The sequence below is a fragment of the Seriola lalandi genome, unplaced genomic scaffold (assembly GCF_002814215.2).
Source record: "Seriola lalandi dorsalis isolate HSWRI2012SDOR001 ecotype SW California unplaced genomic scaffold, Sedor1 jcf7180002052060, whole genome shotgun sequence".
Classification (NCBI taxonomy): domain Eukaryota; kingdom Metazoa; phylum Chordata; class Actinopteri; order Carangiformes; family Carangidae; genus Seriola; species Seriola lalandi.
The window spans coordinates 12,205-23,207 of record NW_019522613.1 but is presented as its reverse complement, the minus strand read 5'-3'; the positions used below and the strand labels follow the sequence as shown (position 1 = coordinate 23,207).

General features: G+C 40.8%; 2 protein-coding genes across 2 annotated transcripts; one reads left to right on the top strand and one right to left on the bottom strand.

Annotated features, from left to right (window-relative positions):
- Window positions 1–286: 286 nt before the first annotated feature.
- On the bottom strand, window positions 287–1,152 carry LOC147819590 (NACHT, LRR and PYD domains-containing protein 4E-like). The gene is made up of 2 exons (XM_087172115.1): window positions 868–1,152; window positions 287–387 (listed from the first exon to the last, which is right to left on the bottom strand). The coding sequence occupies exons 1-2, from the start codon at window positions 1,139–1,141 to the stop codon at window positions 287–289; spliced, it is 375 nt and encodes a 124-aa protein (XP_087028241.1). The 5' UTR covers window positions 1,142–1,152.
- A 1,638-nt stretch (window positions 1,153–2,790) lies between these two features.
- LOC111649872 (NACHT, LRR and PYD domains-containing protein 3-like) lies at window positions 2,791–10,678 on the top strand. The gene is made up of 11 exons (XM_087172112.1): window positions 2,791–3,075; window positions 3,556–3,609; window positions 4,520–6,383; window positions 6,819–6,989; window positions 7,150–7,323; window positions 7,503–7,676; window positions 7,876–8,049; window positions 8,435–8,608; window positions 8,699–8,872; window positions 9,287–9,333; window positions 9,497–10,678. Exons 1-11 carry the CDS (start codon window positions 2,802–2,804, stop codon window positions 10,102–10,104), a joined length of 3,888 nt encoding a protein of 1,295 aa, XP_087028238.1. The 5' UTR covers window positions 2,791–2,801; the 3' UTR covers window positions 10,105–10,678.
- The last annotated feature ends 325 nt before the right edge of the window (window positions 10,679–11,003 follow it).

The following is an 11,003-nucleotide window of genomic DNA, read 5'->3' as shown; positions in this document are numbered from 1 at the left end:
CATTCAGCCTGAATACACTTTTGGCAGTAGAGGTGGTTGGTGCCCCTGATTCAATAGTGTTGCATTAAATCAACTCATCAAAAAGATTTAAGACCTTTATAATGTCACACAGAATTAAATGTTGTACTTTTTTCACTGGTCTAAGAACGACAGGTAGAAATGAGGCCTGCAGTTAATTAATATACATTTCTATAACATTTGTCAGCTTTATATAACTGCTAGTAATAATAATGATTTAATGATGATTATAATAATAATGATCACCAATTAAAAAGTAAGTAATTAATTAAAGATAATAGCGTCGACACATGCCAGGGACCAGAGCAGCTTTACCTTCAGTCTGAGAGGAGGACGATCGTCTGTTCTCTCCGACGTCACTGATCTTCACTGAGACACACAGATATTATATTAGACTTATCACTTCAATGAGAGTTTGTTTCTATTTTTATTGATAAATCACAAAAAACTGGAAAAGCACTAAAACCATGTACTGCTTTGATCAATACAGATGCAGAATAAATCAGTGGCTGAAAGTTAAATTATTTTTTTTGTTCCAATGATGAAATTAAAGCCGATAATTATGTTTGATGATGTGATCAAAAAATCAACCATCAAATATTTTCTACAGGTATTTTTTGCGAGTTCGATACGAATTCAGTTTTCACTGGTGCCTCCTGGCAAAAGCCAAATATCAAAACTTTTTTTAACCAATAATTGTGAAATGACAGTATATTTGTGACCTATACATTCTTTACTTTTACTTATTTTGCTGTTAGTCTGCACATGTATCATTTCATTTTGAGGATTGTGTTGCACGTGTCAACCCACAAATAAAGTTGCAGGACAGAGAGAGTGTGAGCGACTGACCTTCTGTTGCTGAGCTGGAGTCCGACAGACTCTGCACCAGATCGTTCCTGTTCATCTTCTCTAAAACCGTCCTGCTCACCTCCAGAGCTCCATGAAATCCACAGGTCTGCACCATCAGATCCACCGTGTCCCGCCGCTCTGCCTTCTCCAGCTTGGACACTTTGATGGTGTGGTAACCTCCCATGATGTCCGGCTGCTGCAGATACCATTTGAAGTCCTTGAATTCCTTGTCTCTTAAATCCTCCAGAGACATCAGAAGTTCCTCTGGCAACATTGTGGCTCCCTGCTAAAATCAGGACGTAATGTCAACCTGGAGGAAAACATCTGTGGGATGGAGTTATTGTACTTTTAGTCTGGCCCGTATACTTCCACATCCAGGCAGATTCTGACTGTTATCCTCCAGTACTGACTAACAGCCGAATGATTTTTTGTTTGTGCCCCAGAATTGATCCAGATGTGGAAGTAGCATCTGACAATCATCATCATGTATAAAAAGACGAAGACTCTTACCTGTCCCTGGAGGTTTGGAGAACATGACACGAGTCCAGCTGCTGCAGTTAAATCAGTTAAAGCAAATGGGGAGTAAGGAAATGAGGAAAAAAGTGAAGTTCCCGCTTCTGCTTTTCAGGTTCCTCTTTTCATGGGAGTTCCTGAAAGAAATGCACACGACATCAACACAACTGCATATTTTGTCTTTGTGTTCAGTTAACTCTTGTTGTTGTTTACCTTTACCAGCTGATGTGGTCTCTCAGGTCTCCAGGTTTTAAACATGTGGTCAGACAAAGATGCAGTCAGACAAAGATGCAGTCAGCTGATGTAACAGAATTTATTAATCACAGAGTTTCTGTAAATTGCACCAACTTTTTAAAAAACTGCTGGTTGCTGTGGGACTTGAAATTTAGATCTAATTCCAAGACAAGTAACCTCAGATTTAATCCAGGGAGTTAATTTCCTCAGGTCACTAAACAGTATTTTTCTTTTTGTCTTGAGGCCCACTAGTATCATTTCAGTTTTGTTCTCATTTAACTTTGAATTTTTTCCGTGTTGTGTGTTTTGAACTAGATTAACACACTGAAAGACAAACCTCCAGGATGCCGTGTCGCATGCGACACGGCATCCTGGAGGTTTGTCTTTCAGTGTGTTAATCTAGTTCAAAACACACAACACGGAAAAAATTCAAAGTTAAATGAGAACAAAACTGAAATGATACTAGTGGGCCTCAAGACAAAAAGAAAAATACTGTTTAGTGACCTGAGGAAATTAACTCCCTGGATTAAATCTGAGGTTACTTGTCTTGGAATTAGATCTAAATTTCAAGTCCCACAGCAACCAGCAGTTTTTTAAAAAGTTGGTGCAATTTACAGAAACTCTGTGATTAATAAATTCTGTTACATCAGCTGACTGCATCTTTGTCTGACTGCATCTTTGTCTGACCACATGTTTAAAACCTGGAGACCTGAGAGACCACATCAGCTGGTAAAGGTAAACAACAACAAGAGTTAACTGAACACAAAGACAAAATATGCAGTTGTGTTGATGTCGTGTGCATTTCTTTCAGGAACTCCCATGAAAAGAGGAACCTGAAAAGCAGAAGCGGGAACTTCACTTTTTTCCTCATTTCCTTACTCCCCATTTGCTTTAACTGATTTAACTGCAGCAGCTGGACTCGTGTCATGTTCTCCAAACCTCCAGGGACAGGTAAGAGTCTTCGTCTTTTTATACATGATGATGATTGTCAGATGCTACTTCCACATCTGGATCAATTCTGGGGCACAAACAAAAAATCATTCGGCTGTTAGTCAGTACTGGAGGATAACAGTCAGAATCTGCCTGGATGTGGAAGTATACGGGCCAGACTAAAAGTACAATAACTCCATCCCACAGATGTTTTCCTCCAGGTTGACATTACGTCCTGATTTTAGCAGGGAGCCACAATGTTGCCAGAGGAACTTCTGATGTCTCTGGAGGATTTAAGAGACAAGGAATTCAAGGACTTCAAATGGTATCTGCAGCAGCCGGACATCATGGGAGGTTACCACACCATCAAAGTGTCCAAGCTGGAGAAGGCAGAGCGGCGGGACACGGTGGATCTGATGGTGCAGACCTGTGGATTTCATGGAGCTCTGGAGGTGAGCAGGACGGTTTTAGAGAAGATGAACAGGAACGATCTGGTGCAGAGTCTGTCGGACTCCAGCTCAGCAACAGAAGGTCAGTCGCTCACACTCTCTCTGTCCTGCAACTTTATTTGTGGGTTGACACGTGCAACACAATCCTCAAAATGAAATGATACATGTGCAGACTAACAGCAAAATAAGTAAAAGTAAAGAATGTATAGGTCACAAATATACTGTCATTTCACAATTATTGGTTAAAAAAAGTTTTGATATTTGGCTTTTGCCAGGAGGCACCAGTGAAAACTGAATTCGTATCGAACTCGCAAAAAATACCTGTAGAAAATATTTGATGGTTGATTTTTTGATCACATCATCAAACATAATTATCGGCTTTAATTTCATCATTGGAACAAAAAAAATAATTTAACTTTCAGCCACTGATTTATTCTGCATCTGTATTGATCAAAGCAGTACATGGTTTTAGTGCTTTTCCAGTTTTTTGTGATTTATCAATAAAAATAGAAACAAACTCTCATTGAAGTGATAAGTCTAATATAATATCTGTGTGTCTCAGTGAAGATCAGTGACGTCGGAGAGAACAGACGATCGTCCTCCTCTCAGACTGAAGGTAAAGCTGCTCTGGTCCCTGGCATGTGTCGACGCTATTATCTTTAATTAATTACTTACTTTTTAATTGGTGATCATTATTATTATAATCATCATTAAATCATTATTATTACTAGCAGTTATATAAAGCTGACAAATGTTATAGAAATGTATATTAATTAACTGCAGGCCTCATTTCTACCTGTCGTTCTTAGACCAGTGAAAAAAGTACAACATTTAATTCTGTGTGACATTATAAAGGTCTTAAATCTTTTTGATGAGTTGATTTAATGCAACACTATTGAATCAGGGGCACCAACCACCTCTACTGCCAAAAGTGTATTCAGGCTGAATGAGAAGCAAATTTATTTTTACCAAGTGTCAAAATCACTTTAATTCAAAGAGCAAACAAACTAGTTCTTGTGTAAATCTTTTGTGATTACGATAAATTTGCACCTATCAACAGGTAGATGAAGTATGAATGCTAACTGAGCTACGCATCGCTAAGAGCTTCACCACCTGAGAAAAGATTAATACTTAAAGTTTGTGAGGACTTCACATCCACAATGAGGGATGACTTTAGGAACTGCTGCAATAATTCTAATAAAATCAATAAAAACTAGATTCTGAGAGTAAAGAAAAATAAGCAATAATATTTCACAGTTAAATTTCAAATATTCCAACAAAAATGTATTTTATTTTGAAAAATTACTGAACATTTTTTCAGTAAACTAGTACAACAAACAACAAGAAGAGGATGTTAATGTGTCATCCTGTGTGACAACGTGAGGGAAGTGTTGACATTATACTATTACATCAGTTTCATTTCAATGAGGAAATAAATTTCATCGTCAGCACAAGACGTTTATGCATTTTGCAACGAGAAAAGAGGCGTGCTAAGCCTCATTTATTTATTTACTTATCTCACACAGATGTGATTGTTCCAGTACCAGAGCCACAACCCATTTCATTTTACCAACAACTGCTTCAATCAAACCTCCAGGATACGTTTATGTGTGCACAGGAGGGGTGGGCACAGAAGAAGGATGAGCAGCGTCTGGATGATATCTACACACAGTTGCACATCACAGCTGGGGGCGACACACACATCAACACACAGCACGAGGTCAGGCTAATTGAGAACGCTGAGAAACCAGCAGAAATAGAAAAACCAATTAAACCTAATGAGATGTTCAAACACCCCACTGGAAGATATAAACCCATCAGAACAGTGCTGACCAGTGGGATTGCAGGAATTGGCAAAACATTTCTTGTGCGCAAGTTTGTGTTGGACGTGGTTGAAGGGAGAGCCAATCAAGACGTGCAGCTCATCTTCCCGTTTACTTTCCGACAATTAAATTTATGGAGGGGACAAAAGTTTTGTTTGGCAGAGCTCATTCGTGAATGTATCAGAGAGACCAGAGACATCAAGGAAGAAGCTCTTAATCACATCTTCACAACTCTGCAGTCGTCGGGAAACACCAACTACGACAAGAGTAAATTCAAACTCATGTTTGTTTTGGATGGTTTGGACGAGAGCCGCCTAGAACTGGACTGCTCCACCAGTAAAAACCAGAACCCAGACTTTGATGTTACCGCGTCGACTTCAGTGGACGTGCTGCTGACAAACCTCATCAAGAGGAATCTGCTTCCCTCCGCTCGCCTCTGGATAACCACACGACCTGCAGCAGCCAATCAGATCCACTCTGACTTCATTGACGTGGTGACAGAGGTCAGAGGGTTCACTGACCCACAGAAGGAGGAGTACTTCAGGAAGAGGTTCAGAGATGAGGAGCAGGCCAGCAGCATCATCTCCCACATCAAGACATCACGAAGCCTCCACATCATGTGCCACATCCCAGTCTTCTGCTGGATCACTGCTACAGTTCTGGAGGAGGTGTTGGAAACCAGAGAGGGAGGAGAGCTGCCCAAGACCCTGACTGAGATGTATGCAGAGTTCCTGGGGTTTCAGATTCATCAGACAAAACAGAGATATGACCAAAAAAAGTGCATTCAGTACGTTAATTCATTGGCAAAACTCGCTTTCTATGAGCTGGAAAAGGGCAACTTGATCTTCTACGAGAAGGACCTGATAGAGAGCGGCGTTGATGTGAGCGGAGCGTCGGTGTGCTCAGGAATGTTCACACAGATATTTAAAGAGGAACGTGGGAGGAGGAATGATGCAGACAAGATGTTCAGCTTCATCCATCTAAGTGTTCAGGAGTTTTTGGCAGCTCTCTATGTGGAGATGGCGCTCCTTAACAGAAACAAGAACGTTTTGTCTGAGCTGGGGCAAACGTGTGGCGAACAGGTGAGAATGATTTTCAGCAGATCATCTATAACAAAAGTCCACGCGTTTGCTATCGACAAGGCATTGGAGAGTCCGAACGGACACCTGGACCTGTTCCTCCGCTTCCTCCTGGGTCTTTCGCTGCAGACCAATCAGACTCTCCTACGAGATCTGTTTGAAAAGCAAAGAAGATCACAGACCAATCAGGAAACAGTGAACTACATCAAGAAGAAGCTCAATGAGAATCCGTCTCCAGAGAGAAGCATCAACCTGTTTCACTGTCTGAATGAACTGAATGATCGTTCTCTAGTGAAGCAGATCCAACAGTCCCTGAGATCAGGACGTCTCTCCACTGATGAACTGTCTCCTGCTCAATGGTCAGCTCTGGTCTTCATCTTACTGTCCTCAGAAGAACATCTGGACATGTTTGACCTGAAGAAATACTCTGCTTCAGAGGAGGCTCTTCTGAGGCTGCTGCCAGTGGTCAAAGCCTCTAACAAAGCTCTGTAGGTGCACAGATAACTGTAGATACTAACAGTATCACGTGTAGGGTTGTTTTCAACTAATGAAACACTTAGTCAACTGACAAGATGATTAATTAGTCGATTAATTGAACTTTCAAATTGTTTCTACAGTGTGATTGTATCTCTACAGATTAAAAAAAACAAAGATCGCCCCCCAAAATCTTTTTTCACTTGCCTCTCGGGGGTCGTTTTCACAGACGAAAAAAAAAAGTTTTTTGTATTTTTTGAAAGTTTTATAAATTATATATATATATATATATATATATTATACTTATATATTATGTAGACAATAAAAAACAGTAATGGTAAAGAAACATGTTGTTGTCACCCAGGACCTTAACACATAATTGCTTGACTCATGAACACAGTGAGACCAACCATATGAATGTGATTAATTTATCACTAACTCTCTTTCAGGCTGAGCGGCTGTAATCTGTCAGAGAGAAGCTGTGGAGCTCTGGCCTCAGTCCTCAGCTCCCAGTCCTCTAGACTAAGAGAACTGGACCTGAGTAACAACGACCTGCAGGACTCAGGGGTGAAGCTACTGTCTGGTCTGAAGAGTCCACACTGTGCACTGGAGACTCTCAGGTTAGATCAAACTATGACATTGTGTTTCCCTATTGGTGAAACAAACATGGGTTCTGCTGAGAAACTGTACAACAGAGGGATATTCCTCTGGTTTCTACTGAACTGATATCTAGGACGATGAAGTAAAACAAGAAGGAAAATATGTGTTTAATTTTATCAGGTTGAATGAAACTGGGCTCACAGAGGATTGCTGTGAGCATATCTCATCAGTTCTCAGATCCCAGTCCTCTAGACTGAGAGAACTGGACCTGAGTAACAATGATCTGCGGGATTCAGGAATGAAGCTGCTCTCTGCTGGACTGGAAAGTCCACACTGTACACTGGAGACTCTCAGGTAAGATCACAGTGTCCTACTTTTGTGTAACACTGGGTTGTACCCAAAACATTAAATACTCTTTATTGCAATTGCAGTGTGTTGAGCTCTCATGGTCAATGTAGCTCACTTACACTAAACATATTTGGGATGTTGAAGTAAAACAAAAAGGAAAATGTGTTTTTTTCTTTTCATATCAGGTTGAATCAAACTAGGCTCACAATGGATTGCTGTGGGCAAATCTCATCAGTTCTCAGCTCCCAGTCCTCTAGACTAAGAGAACTGGACCTGAATAACAATGATCTGCGGGATTCAGGAGTGAAGCTGCTCTCTGCTGGACTGGAGAGTCCACACTGTACACTGGAGACTCTATGGTCAGATCACACTCTGATGCTTTTCTGTTATACTGTGTTGTACCTAAAACATTTAATCTCTATTGTCTTTTAACTCTTTTGATACTTTTAGGTCTGCTTAAATGTTGACCACAGTTAGATTAGTGTATGTATATATTCTGACTGATAAATAACATTGAATCTTGATGAAAATGTTTTTATTTTTATTCATTATTATCAGGTTAAATCAAAACGGACTCACAGAGAAATGCTGTGAGGACTTTGCATCAGTTCTAAGCTCCCAGTCATCTAGTCTGAGAGTGCTTGACCTGAGTCACAACATCCTGCAGGACTCAGGAGTGGCGCTGCTCTCTGCTGGACTGGAAAGTCCACATTGTGCAATAGAGACTCTCAGGTCAGATCACACTGTAATGCTATGTGATAGTCGTAGCTTAAACTAGCTAGCTAAAATATACAAACACCAGTCATTACTGCAGGTGACAAAATTAACACCGTATTGTGTTTCAAATATGAAATATTTTATGGTCTATTTTTGTTTTGCATACCACATAGATAAACCTACAGCTGAAACAAATCTTTTTTAATATTATTTTTTTTTATTATTGTTTTATTACACAGGGCTATTTCTTTAGTTTCAATAATCTGCCTAATCTTGGCCATGATCATATCATAAAATGTTAGCAATTTAAATCATAGAAACTATCAACAAATTAAGTTGTTAAATATACTGAACCATGTCCTATTGTTCTGAGACATTTTTCTTTATTCGTTTATTTCAGGTTGAATCACACCATGCTCACAGAGAAATGCTGTCAGAATTTAGCACCAGTTCTCAGCTCCCAGTCCTCTAGTCTGAGAGAGCTGGACCTGAGTAACAACAATCTGCAGGACTCAGGAGTGAAGCTGCTCTCTGCTGGACTGGAGAGTCCACAGTGCACACTGGAGACTCTCAGGTCAGGATTCAACTTCCTTTTTTTAATTGATGACCAATTATTCTAATGAAATAATTCACACATACAAGGAGTGTGTGTGTGTGTCTCCAGGTTGTCGGGCTGTCTTGTCACAGAGGCAGGTTGTTCTTCTCTGGCCTCAGCTTTAAGATCGAACCCCTCCCATCTGAGAGAGCTGGACCTGAGCTACAATCATCCAGGAGACTCAGGAGTGAAGCAGCTGTCTGCTGGACTGAAGAATCCACAATGTAGACTGGAGACTCTCAGGTATGAACAGACTAAAATACCTCCTCGGTGTTTAACGTTTATTTAACAGAGTGAAGTTTATGAAGAGTTACTAGAAGCGTGGTGAATGGCAACTGCAAAATATAACATCGTAGATCTACATTTAGACAATCAGCTTTCTCCATGAAGGACTGTGAACACATCCCCAACTGAAATCACTTTAACTCCAGATATAAATTCAATTCATTCAATTGTCTGACTATTTGTAGCTTGTTGTCTCTTTTCAGACTGAACATCTGTATATCTTCAGCTAATTGTAGGATATTATCAATTTGTGTAGTTTTTGCTATTAACTGTTTTAATTATATTATGCATGTAAAAACCCGGGGAAAAAAAGAACAAATTATTGATGAGGAAGTTTCTGAAGGTTCAGTCTGACTTTGTTTCCTCTTCCAGGTTGGAGCATGGTGGAGAGCAGAGGCTGAAACCTGGTCTGAGGAAGTGTAAGTGTGTCCTCACTTAGATTCATGAAAACAAGGCAGCGCATGTTAAAGATGTTTAAATAAAAAGCTTGTGTATCTGCAGTCAACTCTCAGTTTGAGAGAAGATCCATCAGTTGTTTTGATGATAAACTGCTGCTGTGTTGTGTCTTGTTCTCTCCATCAGACGCCTGTGAACTCACACTGGACACAAACACAGTGAACACAAACCTCAAACTGTCTGACAACAACCGGACGGTGTCGATCGTGTCAAAGGAGCAGCTGTACCATGATCATCCGGACAGGTTTGAGCTGTGGCCTCAGCTGCTGTGTAGAGATGCTCTGACTGGATGCTGCTACTGGGAGGTCAAGTTGAATGGAAGAGTTTATTTATCAGTGACCTACAGAGGAATCAGAAGGAAAGGAGCCGGTGATGACTGTGCGTTTGGACAAAACAATCAGTCCTGGAGTCTGATCTACACTGATGCCGACGGTTACTGTGCCAGTCACAACAAAAGAGAAGTTCGCAATTCCTCCTTATCCGGCATCTTCTCCCCCCTCAAAAGAACAGACCTCCCTCTTTCCTCCTCCTCCTCCTCCTCCTCCTCCTCCTCCTCTGTCTCGAACAGAGTAGCAGTGTATGTGGACCATCCTGCTGGCACTCTGTCCTTCTACAGAGTCTTCTCTGATGCACTGATCCACATCCACACCTTCAACACCAGCTTCACTGAACCTCTTTACCCTGGGTTCAGGTTTACACTGCATTGTTCTTCAGTGTCCCTGTGTTCACTGTAGGAAAGAAAACACTCACACTGCTGACAAAACACACACGAACGCTTTTCGTAAGTCATAATATAGTGGCTCATAATTACAATTGTTCTCACAGGACAAAGAAAAAGCCCCAACATGAGGTGGCCCCACAGCAGAGCTAACATGATGCCCTTTAAATGAAGAAGATTTAGGTCGTTCTCCCACCTGCACTTTTTAGTCCAGTTAAACCGAACCCTGGTTGGTTTTCCCCCTCGGTACGATTTGTTTGTTCAGGTGTGAAAACAATAATCGCTCTCAGGTGAGGACCAACACAATCGCACCAAGACCCTTTCGAGGAGGTGGTCTTGGTCCGGTCCCAGACGAACTCTGGAGCAGTTTATTTTTGGTGTGAAAGAGCTCTGAACTGGATCTGACTCCAGCAGCAGGTGAACCCACAAGTCTGAGCTTGATGGTTCCTGTAACCTTCGTCCTGTGTTTATTCCTGCTCCAGACAATCTGACCAATCAGACGAGGGAACGTGTTCATCTGGTCTGTAATGATGCATTTTGGTTCACTTGAATTTTTCTCTGTGTGAAAATAAACCGAATCTACAAGTTTACACTCATCACTGAATCGGAGCAGAGCAAACAGACTTTAGGAAAATTGCCATTTTAGATGCCCTTAAGTCCAACACACTATTTAAAAAATGTTGCACACTTGGAAACAGGATGGACTTCCAGGTGTGCATGAGTTTAAAAGAATTAATTTACTTCATTTCTTTCTGGAAATACAGAAACACACACATCATCATAACATGGCTGCACACTGCAGGCTGTCTGGGTCTCAACCAAACGACCAGAATACCTGTGTGAGTTTAAATCATTGTAAACATAAATCAACCTACTAATATATTACATTTGCTGTTGCACATAAAAATATATCAG

Coding starts and splice junctions, on each gene's coding strand:
- LOC147819590 (XM_087172115.1), bottom strand. CDS start 1,141: ATGTTGCCAGAGGAACTTCTGATGTCTCTGGAGGATTTAAGAGACAAG. Junction 388..867: donor CTCCAGCTCAGCAACAGAAG/GTCAGTCGCTCA, acceptor TGTGTGTCTCAG/TGAAGATCAGTGACGTCGGA.
- LOC111649872 (XM_087172112.1), top strand. CDS start 2,802: ATGTTGCCAGAGGAACTTCTGATGTCTCTGGAGGATTTAAGAGACAAG. Junction 3,076..3,555: donor CTCCAGCTCAGCAACAGAAG/GTCAGTCGCTCA, acceptor TGTGTGTCTCAG/TGAAGATCAGTGACGTCGGA. Junction 6,990..7,149: donor TGTGCACTGGAGACTCTCAG/GTTAGATCAAAC, acceptor TAATTTTATCAG/GTTGAATGAAACTGGGCTCA.